Source organism: Micrasema longulum, unplaced genomic scaffold (assembly GCF_059751315.1).
Source record: "Micrasema longulum isolate JH-2025_06_02 unplaced genomic scaffold, ASM5975131v1 h1tg001050l, whole genome shotgun sequence".
Taxonomy (NCBI): domain Eukaryota; kingdom Metazoa; phylum Arthropoda; class Insecta; order Trichoptera; family Brachycentridae; genus Micrasema; species Micrasema longulum.
Window position 1 is genome coordinate 329,912 of NW_028278238.1, and position 20,634 is coordinate 350,545.

Sequence of the window (20,634 nt, forward strand, 5' to 3'; positions counted from 1 at the left end):
GGACTAGCATCCCTTTCGCAAACCCCTACCCCTCCTCTTCAATAAAAAATTGAGATTAAAACGTGACTAACGAAGCGATACGCACCAGCCGTGGACAAGAGAAGCGGCGGGTAGGAGAGGCGTAGGGGTTCGTGGAGGGACTGCTTGTCCGAGAAATAAAGGATTTACTACATTTTGAGATTGTGTAAATATATATATTTTTTTGAAATCAATATTTGGAGAAATTTCATAAGGATATTTTTAAAGCTTACTCACGATAAATATTATTTTGAAGTTTCGCGGTCTGGCCCAGAAAAACCGTGTATAAATATTGAAAAAAAAATTGGGGCTTATTTTAATGGTCCATTAAAAAATTAAATAAATTTGAAAAAATCGAGGGCGCTTTACAATTGTATACTTAAACTTACATTCTAACTAAACTAAAGTGACATATTATATTTTCTGATTTAAAATTGAGGGTAATTTTTTTTATCCCTTTTTATTTCCTTGATTCCTTTTTCTATCTCCTCCCAAACTCATTATCTGAACCTAAATTCCTCGTCATTTAATACGTATAACATAATGTTCTTTTTAAAAAATACTATTAATATTAGTATGTGCAAGCCTTATCTCTCAATTAAAAAACAACCGTTATGTTTAATTAATTAGGTTTTTTTTTCTTGTATTTTAACATGTGTTTGTATTTTTTTATAAACTTCGTATATTTGTGTTTTTTTAGTACAAAATTTAGACCAATCTCTTCTTTTGACCAGTTTATTTTTTGGTTGGCTTGAAGTTATTAATTTTAGAAATAAGTTCGCCAAAGTTCTTATTCTTTGCACTTGAAGTTTTAAATAAATAAAAGAGTCACAGCGCGCCGGCGTCTGATGATGTCTATATTATCAACTCCGCTTTGTGGAAAAATAAGATCTAATGAATTAAAACCCTCAACAATTGGCAAGGGGGTTTAAATCTATTGATTATCCAAATACTAAAAATGATATCAGGATTCACCGCCATGCGCCACCCCTGTTGGTAGCTATATTTTGTACTTACCGTTTGGTTAGAGAGCCGTGGGAGGTTCGGGTCGATAATTCGGCTCCAGTAGAGGCTCTGCTCCGCTCCGACCTCAGCCAACTAGGAAGACCGTATGACAGGATTTTCTCTACTTGCCAAAAACAGCCTTACCTTTTACTCAACAACTCTCAAAACCAATGGAAGGCTTTTTTTATTACTATCCCGGTACGGTGTGATTTTGAGGACATAAAAAAACGCTTTATCGCCAGAGCAAAGTGTGAATTGTTCAAGAGAAGGAAAAGAAAATTGGAAACAAATAATATTTATAATTTTTGTTAATTATTATTATTAGTTATCAATAACGTCAACTGTTTTTTAATCAAACCAACTGGTTCAAAAATTATAAAAATTAAAAAATAAATGCCCATGAATTGATTCTGTGTCCAGGCGGACGAAGAATACAATTATTTATATATATATATATATATATATTAAAAAATCACATAAGTAAAATTACAAACACATATTCTACTTAAACACTAAGGATAGATAAAGCAAGTGAAATATAGGCAATGCCTGTTTTAAGAAACCGATATGTTGCGGCAAAAATAATATCATCATTTAGGGTCGTATTTGCAAAAGTGTACACGGATGTAATAAGTATGAATGTAATCTATAAGTTTGTAAATAATAAAATAATTAAGGTTTAATTTTTAAAGATCCTCATGACGTTTTAATTTGTTTTAACTATGTATTTTTTTTATTACATCTTTTACTTTGTTTTTTAATATGTTTTTTTTTCTATCTACTTGGTATTTTACTATGTTATTTTAAATATCCTTTTTGCTATACACGTACATTCATTTTTTTACTATGACTTTAAATATGTTTCGTACCATGTATTCTGTTTTTATTTCGCATTTTACTGAGTTTTAAAATATTTTTATAAACATATTTATATATTTTTAATGCTTTTACTATGTTTTCACTTCATTTATTACTTTGTTTTTAGTATGTTTTTGCTTCGTTTTTTTTACTACATTTTCTGCCATGTTTTTACTCCATTTTTTACTTTGTTTTTCATTTTGTCCTCTATCTTTATAACTATTTGTATGTATTGATTACTGATTTTTATATTTTTTTTTACTGTCTTAGAACGGGGTAAATAACCCTAGTTAGGCTGTCAAAGCAATTTTGTATAAATTATAATTTTGTGTATGTAATATAATGATAATAAATAAATATAATAAATATGTACATAATAAATATGTATATAACATATAGGTACAAATTAAGTTATAATTGTCAACAAATTATCTGACTCTTTGCTTCCCATGTCTATCGACCATTTGCTATTTTTTTCCCCAAAACTTGTTCTACTTTCATTTTTCCAGAAATTATGTCGGTAGAACCAGAATTCCAGACAAGTGTTTTCGACTCGATCGTTGTCCTCATACTAGTCACGAATAAGGAAATCGAGTGGAGATAAATCTTGTTTTTTCCTCGTAGTGCCATGGTTGGCGCCTTTACCACCATGCTTAAGCTCCTGGGTTCGATTCCTGAAGGAGTGGACGTGAAATACCAGCTAAAGTGCCTAATCAGTTAAACAGTAATATTTCATTGTTCCTAGACTAGCACCTGAAGTAAAACTGTAAAACTGATCACCTCACCTTCTATGTAGCAAATATGATCCAGATACGCTGCAATAGGAGAACAATACAATGTATTATGCACCACTGAGATAGATAAAAAAGGTAGATGGTACCTACCTAAATATTGAAAGACTATCAGATAAAATTTTATATATATTCATCACATAAATTCCTGAGTAAAACTATTTATATGTTTTAAGATACTATTTTATTTATTTAAAAAATATTTATTTATGAACCCTTACGGATTACATTCATTTAACAAAATAATTTTTATTTTTTAAATTTACATTCTTTTGTTGAAGATAATATAATTTTACAACTTTTGTAAGGGTTGTCTGGTATTTTGTTTAGTTTTGTCTGGTAGTTTATTGTATAATTTTAGTCCCTGGGTCCCGATTTCAATGGAACGTTAACATTTATCTTCAATTTTATCTACAAATTAAAATTAAGTTTTCCGTATGAAAAGCAGAATATGCACACGATTTTTTCTTCTAAACATGTTCAAACAAAGGTTACCGACGAAAGTACTTTAAATGTTCATGCAAATATACTCAATTTCGAACACAAATATCGGTTTTTCTTTATAGACAGTCGAAGATAATTCTGTTAGCTTCCCATTGAATCTTGGCCCTGAATTAGTCTCTACTGTCCTTGTCTCGTTTTAGAATGTTGTATATGATATTGTTCTGATATTCTCGTATTGTGTCCACGTTATTACAACTCCTGGCTGCTATTATTTCATCTTTCCGTTTTTGTGTTTGATCAGTCAAGCCAATAACCAAAAATCGGTCCGCAGCACAAAGCAATTGCAAAAAGCACACATTTTTCAATATAATATCGATAGCGAAAGTGCGATACGAGCCGTGCATTGTTCTAAAAGCTATTATCGAGCTTTGAACGGGCGTTCCGTGCGAGCTTTTCAGACTTCAGAGTACAGTTTTCAGACACGTAGTATTTTGTATATACCTACTCTGCTCGTAGAACGTAGTGGATAACAATTCTAGACTTCTTAAAAACGTGAGCTTTTTTACACTTTTTTGGCGCGCTCCCAGAGCAGCTGTATGGGATACTTTTGCATAAATCATTAATCAATTTAGAAAATACCTATCTTATAATCACTTTCTTAATAAAAACGTAATTTTATTTCTATAATATGTTTTCAAGTCATATGGCTGCATATGAAATATTTTAGGAATAATTTATTGTTTAAAATATACCTAAAATGCGCCGACCATATTTATTTAAAAAAAATAGTATAATTAAACCAACAACAGATGTAAATCTTTTTAGATAATTATGAGAGTTCTAGTATTAACATTGTTACAATAGGGAAATATCACTTTTTTTTAGATTTTCAAAGTAGTGCAGGTCTATGAAATACTGTCGAGTAAGTGTCCAATTTTTTTGATAATTATTAGTAGCATAAAAGGTATTTTTATATTTGTAATTTTGAGTTCCGTCAAAAACGGACATTCCTTCGGCCACGCCCCTAATACGTCACGATTCATGTTTATTTGTTCCTGCCCATTCAAATTTGTTTAGAGCATTGTCACGAATCTTGACGTCACATGAGTACCAAGGCCAAACATGTTGCGTTTTTCTAGCAACGTATTTTTATTGAATTTCTTTTTTACATTTATGCATGAAAACATTTCTCCACAACATCCGTATTGATTTTTAAAATACAATTAATTATTCTAAATACATTTCATAAATTTTAATCGGTATTCGTAGGATGTGATATTTACCTATTACTTAACCTTTTCTGTGCCACTTTCCAGCAGGCCGCTAAATTTAGAACCTCTCATTTGAACCGCTGCGCGCTGGCGCTGTTGTGTCGATAATTTTAATAATTCCCTGTGTCCTAGTGTTTCATCAAGATTCTAACAGATGTCATCGAGTGTACGAAATCTAAATCATTCGGAATACTTGACCTCGACGCGTAAAGCGCGTATAAAGGCGCGCGTCTTTACTCGCTATTTTTATATGGCCGGCCCACCGAGTACGGAAATGGGGAGCGCGTCAATGCGCTTATGTCTGTAGTGAACTATTTCGCGTAAAGAATGATTACATGGAATTCAGACTAACCCGAAAGTTCCGTTGTATAGAATGAGCGTGTATAAATGAAAGATTTCACTTTCATATTTATGTGGAGTTTATTACTAACTCGATTGACTATAAGTAAGGAAAAGGTCAATAAAATGAATGCCGACAATACTGGCTGAACTTAACCTTGATATATGAATTTAATTTACGTTACTGTATTTTTAAAACGATAAGACGCATCGGACCATAATATGCAACTCAAAATATATCTATCAATTTTTAGAGGAAAAAAAAGGTTTGAACGATAAGACGCATCGGACCATAGGACGCAACTCAAATTTTAGTTGAAGTTTTAGAGTAAAAAAGTGCATCTTATGGTTCCAAAAATACAAATAGGTATGTTAAAAGTTTTTAACTATGTCATATTGAGACAACCGAAACCAGCGCTGGACGAAGAGAGTTTAATTTTAGTGTGTAATGTAAATGTTATTTTTAAATAAATACATTGAATTTAATTTAGGTTTGCAGCTGCTAGCGACGTGTTGCGTTGCTGCATTGGCAGACCTGGCACCTGGTGTTGCAAGTAGCCGTATGGCAGCTAACCGGTTGAAATTGTTCAATGGCTGTTTGTAAAAATGTTGTTTTGATATTTCTCTTCGTTTTCAGCTATATAAAGTGATTATGATCTTACAATGACAAGAATATTCTTGTCATGTGAATGAAAATTGTCAAATAGATCACGAAAACTTAAAAACCATTCTCGAGTATAATAAAATAAGCCCCCTCTACAGTATTTAGACCACGTTTTGACTGAATAATCAATTTGTTTATGAATTATCCTTGATAAGTATATTTCTTGGTAATCGATGAATGGTTTTAACATCAAAGAACAATCAACATAACATGTTGTTTCTGATTACTAGTTATTATTCGTTTTACATATTATAAAGTCGATATTCCATGTTTTGAGATCCATATAGAATTTTTGGTATGAATCGTGAGTTTCTGATTTCAATATTCAATATTATTGTTTTATAATAAAATCTCGTTCTTTACGGCTCTTGGAATTTAGAATCAATTCTTTTGACATCGAATTCAAGCGGTTGGTGTAAATATTAAGAATACGTATTTTTGGAAATATTGTCCATAAGCTACCTATTTCACATCAAATTTATTCCATCGTGGTTATTAATGTAATTATTGTTTTTCTTCCAGTAACCATCTGTTATTGCTATTATTCAAAATAAAACTTTAATTTACACCCCTCAACTTAGTCGTTGTTATCATCAATATTATTCTTTCTTTTAGAATTTTCAAATAAGCCGCTAACCACTTAAAAATATGTGGAGCAGTAAAGTTGTTTTTTCGATCTTAGACGATGAGACGTTTTTAGTAAGATCAATTTTGATATAATGGATTGGAATATTGATTCATTTAGTGATTTTGGCATTCTGGTAGCCGAAACTCGAAACGAATTATCTCCATTTCACCAATCAAACTGAATAAGATTTCAAACAATAGCTTCATTAAACCATTTTCTATTGTTCAACTAAAACTCAATCTTAAATAAAGCTTTCTCTGAAAACTATATGAGAAACCTTTATTCTTAAGCCGTCCTTTTATGCCTGGTTATTTAAGAAATTAACTCTTTTAATACCTTTATCACCTTTTTTAATGTACGTTTTTGGGCATGTTTTCAAGTGATAAAATTAGTTTCTGAAATCAACATAACTGTAGTGAGCTAAATACTATTTTGTTGCTCGCTTAGGCGTTTCTACCCTTAATCTAAACGTTGGTATTGGGTAGTAAAAAGGCACAGGGTTAATTTAATTGTATAACAACAACAACAACAAACCATCACGCCGTTTCCCCGTAGGGGTAGGCAGAGAGGATAGAACGCCATAACACTCTATCTTGGCATACAGACCTCCTGCTACAATTTATTTCTAACAACAAACGGATACAAATTAATATGAACTAATTTTTGATCAAATGATTTTTAACTTAATGTTTTTGAGTAAACCAAAACATTGCTGTTGATATAAGGTTTTTTACACTTCTGTTTACAAATGAATTAAACAATATTATTTCAGAAAGAGTGCCGAGGTATTTCCAAAACAAACTGAAAAAGAATGATTTCTTTCATAACTATTCAACAAGAGGATCTAAAAATATAATACTTAAAATAAATCAAAAGCAATGTCCCAGAACTGCCTTTTGTACAAGGGAATAAAGTTTGAAGAAATACCGAAAAACATAAAAAATTAGATGAGTGTTTATCTATTTCAAATTAAATATAAAAAGTAAATACATATGTACGAATACTACTTTGAATATAAAATAAGTAGTGAATATTACGTAATGTACTTATAAAAGAACTGTAGCATCTTTATATTATGTAATTTTTCTGTACGAGTGATGACACTGAACTCCTAAACGGTTTAACCGATTTACGTGCGGTTTTCAGCGAAATGTAGGTATTTGCGCTGCGCGTGTTCGTAGATAAAATTCAATCTTATGTGTAAAAAAAAGTTAGGAGCATAAATCTTTTTTTCGTCGACCTACCAGGGTTGCATTCGAAGAGAATGCATGTAAAGGATGTTGTTTTTTGTGTTTAAAAAAATTTCGTTTTTGAATGTTTACAAACAACATTTGCTTTTTATTGATCCCAATAAGATTCTTTCCTTAAATTCCATATAGTTTTTTCCCATTTATTTATTTTTACTGGATTTTTGGTAATACTAAAATAATATTAACTGACATTTGATACATTTTTGCAAATCGCATTCATGAATCGAGTGCACCCCTGTTGGTGAGGAGAACAAAGTTTGACATTTTCAAAAAGAATTATGTGTCTGAAAATGAATTATTATATGTTTTGAAATTTAACCATAAACAAGTACTTAGGTACCTACTTATCAATGACAAGTCTTTTTCCTTTAACCCGGACAGTTTTTGCACGCTTTCACGACACAATCAGATATTTTTATTTTCATTTCTTTTGTTATAATTTTAGAAGGCTTAGGGCAAAACCTGGTCTGACTTTTCTTCATTAACACGTATTCCCGTATTTTATTCCTTTATTATGGCACTTGAGCAGTAATTTTTGCACGATTTTGATTTGAGCACGACAAGGACTCTTAGCCAATTACATGAGGAGATAAAACGAAAAAATAATTATTAATACTAATATGTAAACAGCTCAAAAAAGGCAAAAATAATTAGAGTACGTTCTTTTTTTATTTATTAATCTGGTCAAACAAACAATTCTTCTGTTCGCGTGTATGTCACTAAACTCCTAAACGGCGAGACCGACTTTAATGTATTTTTTTTTGTGTTCCTAAGTGGGTCCTTGGATGGTTTAGATTCACAATTAGACCCGGTAGGTGGCGCTGCGATAATGCGAAAATCCAAATTTTTCGTGATTTTGCGTTTGCTGAACCAGCTAATAGCAGTCAAGCCAATGTTCGGACAGGACAACGTCTGTCGGGTCCGCTAGTTTAATATAAATTAGGACAGTTAGTGTACAATAGTGAAAAATAATGTTAGAATAAATATATAAGTAAATATTGCATTAGATAATCAGACTTTATTAAGCATTGAACGAAATTAAATTTAAAAAATACTCGTACAAAACAATTGAAATTAACGAGACTTTCGGTCAAAGAGGATTGGTATACTTCTCGATTAAAGTGTACAACCTCCTAACATTGTCCATTAGGACAATCAGTAAGTGCTTTCATTATAAAATTGCTAACAAAACGTAGATAATGGAGGTAGGTGGAGCTCGGATTAAAGACTAGATCAGGCCAAATAGGTAAAAAAGTGTTTTTATTTCTAATGATAAATTTCAAAAGTATAATTTTGTTAAACATGTATTTAGGGCATGTTTCAAAATATTTTTGACCTGGTGACCGGACCGGTCTTGAAGATGTCTACTTTGTTTGATTATTGTCACTAGATATTGTCAACTTAGTTTAATTATTGTTTCTTTCCCACCCAACTTGGTGAAAAATAAATAAATACTTTTTTTCTAATGAGGAAGTTCGGTGATTTTTAAAAAAAAAAACTACTTGTTAATAGACTGTCAAAAATTATTTTTTTAAATTTTTATATATCGTATTATCGGCGCTACGATTTTTCAAAGTTTTGTATTTCTGAAATAACTCCGCGTGTAACGTCAGAGGTTCATTTCCGCTTATTCTCATTCAGTTCTTCCTATTGGTCCAGAAGCGACAAGCAGACCGGAAATCTTCCATAGCTCTCAGATCATAGGTTGATTCACATGAACCAGTGACGTCATTTAAAGTAGTGCGTTTTTATCAAAGTATTTTTTATTATTTTTTCTGTACATTTTCAAGAAACTTTGTAGTACAATTTAATGCTCTAATTTTCACCCCGCGTAAGAAAACATTTTTTGTATCCAATTTCCCGTAGGGCTGAAGCTCCTCATTGACTAAATGGATGCAAAATATACATGTATATTGATAACTAAATTAGTTTTTTTTTGTCTCGGATAACAATTTTCTTGTTTTAAAAGCAAATCCAAATAGACCCTACCTAAAATAAAACTAAAGCCGTCGCGATATTGCGAGATGTTTATTTTCTCTTTCTCCGGGAACTTTTCTTGAATAACTTATACCGTAATCTCGCGGAAATCCAACAGCGGAACAAGCCTTTCGCTTTACCGGGAAAATATTCTTGAAAGCGATTACATCTTCTGTTTATAATATCAACGCAACGTAATAATATAATTATCGCGTGTTAGAGTGGAAATACAATCAAATCGCTGCCCTTTGTGCTTTGTAAAATAATTACCTCCAATTAACTACTCGGGAAATTTCCTAGTAGAAAATAAAATGAATACTTAATAATATTTTTAACGGCCATTTTGTAAAACGGTTATAAAGTTTCCCCTTTCGTGCGCGTACCTATATTATTATTTTTTTTTTAAACAATAACAATTTACTAGCAACACTCACTTAAACACATATAAAAAAAAAATATACCGCGGACGTTAATCCTTTATAATTGTGTTATTTTAACTATTAATTACGTTTTAGTCGTGCAGATGTGAGGTATATTTTGTTACAGATTTTTACTATGCCTAATCTTTAATATTTTAGCACAAAAACAATTATTTGAATTACCCTAGAGTTGTTTCATTAAGTAGATACTGATGTCTGCCTCGGGTGTAATGGTCAGCCCGTTTGCCTACCATGCAAGAGGTCTCGGGTTGGATTTTCGACATGGTTGGTATGAAATATTTATTGAAAAGGGTGTTTTTACACTAGGATATTTTATACTTCCTAGACTGGTAACTGAAGCTTAAGATTGATCATCTTACCTTCATGTAACAAAAATGATCAAGATACGCTGCGATTGGTGTACCAATGCAGTGCCCTATGCACCATTAGCGATGGAGAGGGAATGATGATGATGAGATACTGGAGAGGTATAAAAAATATCTCACGAAAAAAACATTTTTGCTTCTTTCGGGAAAATAAATAAATTACTAAATATTTAAAATAAATACACCGGTCCTTACAGCATACGAATTTAATTACAGTAACAACACACATTTATTATTGAAGTTAAATTTACTACCTTATTCGGAAATTCATTTAAAATACTATTAAGCTATTCCTAATGAAAAAAATAACTGAATTACTGATGTGAAAAAATATCTTGCATAAATGAAAAATGGTGACGCGTTGAAGTCGGGGTTTTGGAATGTCATTTTGGCCGGTTGCTTAAAAAATCTAGAGTGTTCTACCTAAAGCCATGGATCATCAGGATGATTGATGGTTCCATCAGATGCATAACTTCATAGCCCGGAAAGGTCTCCGAAATAACATCGCATCACTGACCGATGACAGATTCTTTGAAACAGGAAATTATTGATAAACTGCAAGAAAATACGAAAAAGACTCAGAATAATGTGCAACAAATCCTGTCCTGACCCTGATCAGCCTTCCTATAATAACGGACAGAGGATCGAAAAAGTTAACAGCTTTAAATACTTGGGAGTTCACATAACTGAGGATGGAAGCATGCACAAAGAGCTCGCAACCCGTCTAGGAATTGCTGGAGCAACTTTTAACATGATGCGTGTTGTCTGGAACTCTAGTCTATACTCAGTCAAAACGAAATGCTAATTATTCAACTCTCGTATAGTGCCAGTACTCCTATATGGGTGCAAATCTTGGCAACTTACCAAAGCTCAGAACCAACTTCTGAGTTTTTAGAGTTAGTGCTTGAGGAGAATATTAGGCATAAGGTGGTTCGATTTTACAACTAACATTGAAGTCTGAGAACGAATGCAGCAGCCTCCTATGACGAGTCTTGAGGATGCGGCTGTGGACCTGGCTTGGACACGTGCTACCCATGCCTCAGAAGAACCTACGTGGGAGGAGGGGAGAGTGCTGGCTGGCGATAGGGTCTCCCGGGTGCAACTGTTGATGTTCACAGCTCTACTTAGGACAATGTAGAAAAGAAGAAGAAGGAATTTTATGATGATTAAGTTTTTTTTGTTAGATAATTTAATTAATAAGCTTGACTTAATTGGTTAGTTTTCTTGAAAACAGGTGGTTCCGTTTTTTGTATTTGAATGCAGTTAATTTTTATTTAATTGGGTAAAATATAATTGAAACTAATTATTGTGCGAAGACATTTACGGTCACTGTTATCAATATGTTTCTTTTTTTGGGTGATACCGTGTGTGTTGGATTTGTTCCGACGTTTCATAAAAGAGGCAATTGAAATACACATACACCCGAATAACATAAACAAAGACGATGGGCTTAAATTAAACTCAACATGGTTCCTAGCACTACATGCTACAAAAATGAAAAGGAATGTGCCTACTGCCGACTGCGACACGGTACAAATTACCAGTACTTAAACACATACTTTTTTTCTACATAAGAAGATGGCTCCTGCAATGGTAGCCAAAACGTCGGACCAAATCCAACGCACACGGTATCACCCAAAAAAGAAACATATTGATAGTGTAAACATCATTTTATTTACGGTATTAAAATAATATCTAAATTTCGTGTTCTTAGTGAAAGTAAAACTTTTGTTTAATTTATCTAAATAAATATTTGCAAAATTGTGCGTGGGTAGTACCAATATATTTTTTGTGAAGTGATTTGGCATTTAATTGCTTGACATTTACATTGACCCCGCATCGTCATACCACTGACATTTACAAAGGTGTACTTTCCGTATCGTATTGTTTTTCAATGCATGAACAATCACGTATATACGAGTGCATAATGCGATAAACGCGAATGCATGCGTATTAAATAACTTAATAATTCGTACAAATTGGCAGCCCACGCACACGGTAGAGTGTCACCAACTATCGAGTAATGTTGGCATTAATTCGGTTCATTTTAAGTCCAAGCTCGGAGGGTCAATTGCCAATAACCATATGAGTTCAATCCTGACATGAATGTCAATCAATTACATTTTTGAAAAAAAAACTTCATTTGATTTATATTCCGTCATAATTGTAGAACAATGACGCATGTGATTCTCCTTAACTTCACAAGAGAGCGGTTTCAATTTTTTTTGACATATGTCACTACTCGATAAGTACAAAATCTGGAATACAAAGCCTTTTCAAGATCAAATATAAAAGAAAGCCACTGTCACATTCGTCGTTGTTCTATCATGGCGATTTCGAACACATACTATTTTATTATGCTTTTCGAATAGTATTACAATCACATAAATATAAAGAAAACTAAACTAAAAGTACGAATGCTTGCATAATGCATTCTAATTATAATTGTATTTGCCGGTAGATATTGTTTTTCGGTTGCACGAAAACGAAACCCGAAAAATGTATAATCGCACAAAATTTTAACGATCGTTTGTTTCAACGATCTCAAACATTTTTATTCGACTGATTCGGTTTATAGTAAGGCTCCAGATTTGTTTTAATACTTGACATTTATTTAGCATCATGATATAGGCACGTGTGTTGCAGGGGCGAATCGTCCATATAATCGACTATGCGCAGCTTACCATTATATTTAGCTAATTAATAATGATGTTTTTGGACGTTTTTACCATGGGAAAATAAATTAATAAATTTACATTTATTATAAATGAACGACACCGTTTATATCATCCTCAAAAATAAATATAAACATTTAAAAGCGCACTCAGCACCCAGCCCGTTCCCAATGGGGAAAAGAAACGGGCCGATTACTGCAGCTTATTTCTTCATACAAAATGTATGCTGTATTTTAACATCTCAAAACCCAATTGGTATATTTTCCTTCCTGAGCTCAATCGCAAATTACAGATATTATTTGAAGCTTTTCTATTTGGATAATAGCATTTCGAACATTATTTCCTAGGGACCATTCTCCTTTGATATTATTCTGTTGACATATGATACCAGTTCTTTCGTCCGCCCGTCTTAGTGGCGCTTCATAAGGTGCTGCGTCAATTTTTGGCATTATTCATTTTTAGAAGGAAACGAAGCGGACGGTGACAGTGACAGTCACGTGGCGGTGTAACATTTTTGTTCCAATATTATTGCGAATACGTATGTCTAATAAATTTCATTGTTTTTTTTTCAAGTTTCTACAGAAAAAAATATATATTAATGTTTTCCATGACTTAAAAGAAAAAAAATTGTGTGTACGTAATAGAAAGTGACGTCTTACAATCATGTGTTTATTTTATTTTAAATCAGTAAATATTTTCAGTGTAAAATATAAATTTCAAAAAAATATACCATGTTTTCAGTCAGTGCTACACAAAAAAGAATTATGAATATTTTTTTATTTTTTTTAACTTGTGCTTTTAAGAACTGTATTTAAATAATGGAGAATATACATACATATTTCGCGAAATTATTAATTGCTGTTTTAGCTTAATTGGTGGATTATTGGTAATAATTATTTTAATTACAAATAAGAAGGTATTCCGTCTTTTATTGTCAGCAGGTGAAGGGGAGAAATGATGTTGTTTTCACATAAAACCATAGAAAGGGAAGCCGTTTATATTTATACCTTGTTACTTATATGCATGTATGTACATGCAGGCACAAATTAAGAAAAAATTAAATAGCTTACCTCTTAAAAAGGTCACAGTTCGCCACTGGTGTGTTGTGTATGTAAGCTAGCATTTATATACACATAATATGTTCTATTAAAACATTGTGAGTCGGTTTCGTTGTCACTTCTCGGCTTCCCACTTGTTAGGTTATTAGTTTCTTCCGAAACGTCTCCCACGAAACATCGGCGAAAGAAATTATCATTGAATTGGTATTTTTATTGTAAATATTTTTTTATTGTGTGACAAAATGTGCTCAAGTAATGTGGTTAATTGAAAACACTCTGATTAGTGAAATAATAATATCAAATGAAAACAGAAAATTGGTGCACCGAATATAAGTGACGATAAGCTGTGTAAAATCGAGATTTTAGTGCGTGAGACCATGAATAGTAAATTAGCAAGCATGGAAAATAAGTTGGAAAATTTGATTAAAAGGTATGCATTAAATTAATTTTAAAGATTATTTTTAATTCCGGATAAATTACGAATATAGATTTTTTAAATTGAACTTTTTATAATCTTGACGGTATTATTTAATTTGATTTTAGAAAATCCTTAAAATATTATAATTTTACTTTTTTAATATCATGTATTTATCGTTGGTCATAGTCGGCCTTGTGGTGTAATGGTCAGCGCGTTAGCCTGCCGTGCAAGACGTCTCGGATTCGATTCCCGACATGGTTGATATGAAATATTTATTTAAAGGGGTAATTTCACACTAGAATATTTCATAGTCCCTGAAGCGAAAGACTGATCATCTTACCTTCATGTAACAAAAATGATCAAGACACGCTGCGATTGGTGTACCAATGCATTGCCCTATGCACCATTAGGTGCGGATAGGGAATAATGATGATGATGATTTATCGTTTATATCAATATTTTTTAAGTAATCAAGCTGTACAACGAGTTGAAAGTGTTCGTGATCTTGGTGTGGTTCTAGATAAAAAACTTACGTATGAAAACCACATCGAAAATATAGTGAACCGGGCACACAGAAACTTAGGTTTTGTTATCCGCACTTGCCAAGTTTTTAATGATATTCGTAGTATCAAATTGATTTATTTCGCTTACGTTCGCAGTCTCCTTGAATATGCCTCATATGTGTGGTCTCCCCAGTATTCCATACACAAGGTAAGGCTTGAAAATATTCAGAAAAACATTTTTGAGACATCTCAATTGGAGATCCAGATTTACCAACCTTAACTATAAAATTTCTTGTCATAAACATAATATACTTAGTCCTGAGGATCGTCGTTTGGTATTAGATATGGGGATTTTACATGATATTCTTAACGGACGTCTTGATAGTCCTGTTCTGGTTTCTGAGTTGGCCCTTAACGTACCTGGCTACCGCACCCGTCACACGAATCTGTCTTTTTTCCATGTACCTACATATCGCACTAACTATGCACAGAACTCTCCTCTGATTCGCTTGACGCGTAATTATAATTTATTTTTCAATAACATAGACATATTTAACTGCAGTAAACTCACTTTTAAAACCAAAATTAAAAAACTATTATATGAAAAAAAATATGTTTCTTTGTAAAAATAATATATTTTTACATTATAAATTTAAGTTGTTAATATTCACTCATATCAAACACACACTCACCCTATCCCTAAACCTACCCTCACACCCATATACAATCACACACATATTCACATACCTACCAAAACCACACTCCACTTTTTTACACACGCATCCTCACACAAAAAAAAACTCGCACACATGCACTTCTACGAATTATATCTAACTGAACTGGATTTTTATAATTGTATTTATGTGGAAAACTGATTTGGCTTTATTTTATGTTTTTTTTTATAATGTTGTGTATATTTTTTTGTATTGCTGTGGTTTTTCTGAATAAACAAAATTAAAATTAAATGAAATAAATTAAATCGTTATTTATTTATTTTTAACGGCCGTGGACAATTTGTAATTTAAAAAAAAAAAATAACAGATATAATAGAATATAGTAAAAGGAAAGCATAGTTCATAGATATGGTTAAATATAATTAAAGTAAATCACAGTAAATATAAAAAACTAAAAGATTTGTGTTATAACTATTAAACTCAGAACTTAAAAAACGTACGTAGTGATCTTTATTCACTGAATTTCATGGCATATTTTTATCAAATCTTAAAAACATATATATGTATTTATCTGAAAACTTTAAAATTGTATAAAATATATTTTATTTGCGGAATTTTAAAGAATAAGTAGTAATGAAATTTAAAAAACACTGTCATTTGTCAAAGAGCATTTTAAATGTATGTAGTTTTTTTCAATTTATAACTTTCAATTTTTATTTCATGTAAAAACATTTTATAAAAAAAATATATATATATGCATCTACACCATAAATAACATAATGTATTTTAGATTAAGTATACCTACGAACAGGCTAATGCCTTTGTGGGATTTTTCGGTTTTTATAAATAATGCGATATATTGTGTAATAAAAAATGTTTTTTTTTTTAAAATAGAAATTTAAAAATAAACAAAAAAAATATTTTTTGTTCATTTTTAATAAAAATTTAAAAATAAACAAAAAATATATTTTTTGTTCACTGAATTTTCTTGTATTAAATAGTTCTTTGACTAAAAGCACGTAAATTTAAAAAATATATAGTTTGAACTGAATTTCTGTTGTATCTACATACATATATGTATGAAAATAAAATAAAAAAGCACATTGACAAAAAACTTGTAGAATGTTTTCCGCGGCACGGATTTCCCAGTAATGAATACATTATAACTTTATAATTTATGTTTTTATCAAAAAAATACTTAATAAATAAATAAAACAGGGAACATCGTTAGAAAAGTAATAAAATATATGATACCTCCATATTAAATTTCTAAATCTCACATACATATTACGATTTACACATAGCTACATGCATGTGTATACGTTAGCATAAATACATTAAATTTTTCGTATAAACAGATGGAATTTATGGTTCATTAGTTATTGTTGTAATTAATTATGTCAAGATTTTTTATCTCGGAAAAGCTAAAAAAACAACCTTGTTACATTCTCAATAACCCTTATGTACGAAATGTCAAGTATGTATTAGGATCGTATCTTGACTCGTAAAACTTGATTTGAGTTCTTACTTGACATCAATTCAAAGGTTTTGTAAAGCTCGAAAGCTCCGAATTCCGGAGTATGCTTACAAAAAGTGCACGGATGGCCGGATTGTTCATTGGAAAATATGTATCGTTTCAGAAAGTCCATTTTGAGGGAGATTTAATGAATTTTGCAGAATAATTAATCTGTCGTCTTTTTCACTCAGTCCCAGTAATCATTTGGAAGAATGTATTTTTAGAATATATTTTAACTGATATAAATATTTTGATATTTTTCTTAATTTAATGATTAAATTCTTGGATATGTTTTTTTTGCGCTCTTCATATATTTTTTTAACAGGCTGTATAAGGTGATATTAGATTTAGGGCATTACTTATAAACCTGTTATAAATTTACGCCCAAGCACAGTAGTAGAATAAGGATAAAAATACCATCCTTATTCTACCACCATAATAAGGATGGCATTGCTATCCGTATTTTACTACTATGCCTAGGCTTAACTTTATACCAAGTTAATAAACAATTTCGAGTTTCCCGGTATACTGTTTCTGTAAGTGGTAATTTCTGAATATGGAGTCATTTTTCATAAGCCTTTATTTAGTAAGTTGGTATTTCATCTTGCCTTTTAAAGATTTCTACAAATTTCTATGTAAATCGCACAGAATGAAAAAAAACCAAATAATAAGTCGTCGTCACTATTCTTTTTATGCATTTAATGATGCATAGGGCACTGCATTGGTACACCAATCGCAGCATATCTTGACCATTTTTGTTACATAACACACCCTTTTTAAACAAATATTTCGTGTCAGTCATATATATATATATGTACATATATTTGGATCATTTATATTTATAGCGCTATTTTTGTGAAAATCACCTCAAGGGCGCTGTACAGTATATAATATCCCAGCACGTCTTGCAGCTACAGAGCGCATGGACGATTGGGATTCTAGTTCCTTGTCTCCAATTATGATTTATTAAAATTATTATATATAGAAGCTAGATTACACGTCTTGCAGCTACAGAGCGCATGTACAGTAAGAAATTAAGCCCCTATTTATATATTTTTATTTGACAATGAAGTTTAGAGTTTAAGTGATAATTTGAAAAATGAAATAAAAAACAAATTTATAAAAATAGAAGTTAGATTACAATAAGTCTTGCAGCTACTGAGCGCATGGACGGTTGGAATTCTTGACCCCATTTACTAAATGTAGATATTTGTTAGTTGATAACATTTACCTATTGAAACTAGATTACTAATGGTAAGCAAACGCGCTGACCATTACTCCGCGAGGCGGACGACCTTGGCTCTACCCGACCGAGTTTCTCCAGGGTATGCTTGGCTACAACAGTTTATAGACTAGAAGGAATGTGTATGTGACTACACATTTTTATCGATTGTTGCGCGGTATGATCGATAATTCTAAGAATTCTAAGATTATGATGAGCATTGGTTTGTATGTTCCTGATAATTACCGAAGACAGCGTCAGCATAGATTGTTTCATATTCCGATATTCAGGACCAACCTGCCTCGGTGGCCTCCGTGGTGTAGTGGTCAAGACGCTTGACTCACAGACGGAAGGTTCCGGGTTCGATTCCCGGTGAGAACACAAAAATTAAATGTAATTTTTCTCAAGCCTGGGTGTTCTGTGATGTAATTCACCACTGTAATCGAGCCTCCTGGCCTGTTGTGGTGAAAAAATTAAATAAATAAATAAATGGTTATGCCTATTGGAAGGGCTACCGCTATGCTGAACAACGTCGCTTTGGATATTGATCTGTTCAATATATTCGAAGGGGTTTTCCGGAGCAGGATTCTCCTACTACTTTGACATGAGTCTCTTTCGTGTATTTTTTTTCTTCTTTTTTATAATATATACGTATTGAATATATGTGTGTAATGTCTATGTTGTATTTCAAATAAATGAATTGAATTGAATTAAAAATTGAATTGAATGAAAAATAAGAAACATTGATATTATATCATTTTGTCTGTGCCTAAAAAACTTCGCCATCTATTTATATTCAAGGACAAGCATACTGCAAAGCTAAGAAAGAAACCTATTTAACTAAGCAAAGTCGAATATATTTGTATCATGTAAGTAAATTGTTGAATACGGCAAGGCAGCTCACAAAGTTGGCGCTTCAAATACTAATTTTAAGTAAAAACTCATTTGCATAAATCTGTGAAAATAACAAAGAATATTTGAATATTTTTTTATTTACTATAATTCATAAACAAAATTAATTTAAGGTTCTCTTCACTAGGGAAAACTGTTCTAAGAAAATTGCACAAAAAAATGTTTTCTTACACGCGGTAAATAAAAGCATCGAATTGCCTGGAAAAGTTTCTTGACAATTTATGAAAAAAATAAAAAAAACGAACACAGCTTTTGTCAAATATATATATGTATATATAGGGTATATTTAATTTAAGTAAGGTAAACCTTGAGAAATAAGCTAGTTTAGCTTTGAAACCGGTCACAATTTATTATGAATGTAAAATTAAATGAACTATTTCACCTTCTAGTCAACGGCTGAAAACGTTTTAAATTGTTTTTATTATTTTGTTCGCAGCGGTTCGCAGACCAACCTCAGCAATGGCGGCACGGGCGTGTCCGGGGTGCTCATCCCCAAGGTCCCCAACGACGACGGCAGGACGAGGATGAGGACGACGCTCACGCAGCTGCCGTCGCGCCCGCCCGTGGACATCCGCTTCTGCGACCTGTCCTACTCGGTGTCCGAGGGCCGCAAGCGCGGCTACAAGACCATCCTCAAGTGCGTCAACGGCACCGTCAGGGCGGGCTCGCTCACCGCCATCTTGGGGCCGTCGGGCGCCGGGAAGAGCACGCTCATGAACATTCTGGCGGGATACAGGTACCTATCATCTATCGATGCTGTCATGTATTTTAAAGGATGTTCTGTTTCCCATAAATATATTTTTTTAATAGAATTCAAACAGATGTACGGGTTATAATTCTTATACTTGAAATAAAAGAAAATGCTTTAGAGAGTCTGCCATCCAATTATATGTATTTACTCATAGAATTAAGAATAGTCCAGAACCGCATACGCACATCAAACAGAAGGTGACTCAACAACTCATAAATGAGTGGGTTTACGTTTTGACCCTTTAGTTTCTTTGTTTTTGGTGTTTTTTCTTTTTCCTGATTTGAATTCAACTATGCCGTGTTGTGTCCTTTTAAAATGTAGAAATACTGCTATGATCTTAAAGAAACGGGATGGGATCACATTTCATGTGTAATTAGCAAATGAATGTGTATATAACAAATGCATTACTTAAAAATTGAATTATTTTTCCATCTGTCAGATTGTCGAAGAAACAAAATGGAAATTTCGTTAGTGTTGCCAGGGTAGTAAATTTGTTTTTCCTACTTTTCTCATCTAATGAGAGAATAATTGAAAATTGGATCTCGGATTAAACAACTCTGTGGTGGACACTTGACCGACATTATTTTCAAAACGTCAAATATTATTTTTCATGATATAAAAATATCCATTTTATGGCAAATAAAATTTGTTTTATATTTTAAGTTTAAAGTTCATTAATTCAATTACTCTTATTAAATGACCCTTTACTTATCTACTCTGTTGTGTCAATCAATATTTCCGCGTGCACAATAAAATTTTAGAGAAATTAACAGATTGCTTTTTTTTACCTTACATTTGTGCTATGATTTTTTCCCATCAAGCAACATTACGCTGCTACCTCACGAATGCGCGCGG

General features: G+C 32.1%; 1 protein-coding gene across 2 annotated transcripts in view; it reads left to right on the top strand.

Moving 5' to 3' along the window:
* Positions 1-20,634, top strand: part of Atet (ABC transporter expressed in trachea) — a 98,182-nt gene that overhangs the window by 71,715 nt on the left and 5,833 nt on the right. Inside the window, exons 1-2 of one of the 2 annotated variants that reach the window (XM_088233023.1) lie at positions 13,956-14,213; positions 19,465-19,764. In XM_088233023.1, coding sequence (XP_088089149.1) covers positions 14,161-14,213; positions 19,465-19,764 — 353 coding nt within the window. In that variant the 5' untranslated portion in view covers positions 13,956-14,160. Of the gene's footprint in view, positions 1-13,955; positions 14,214-19,464; positions 19,765-20,634 lie in introns of those variants that run through there. The other variant, XM_088233022.1, reaches the window with a different exon arrangement.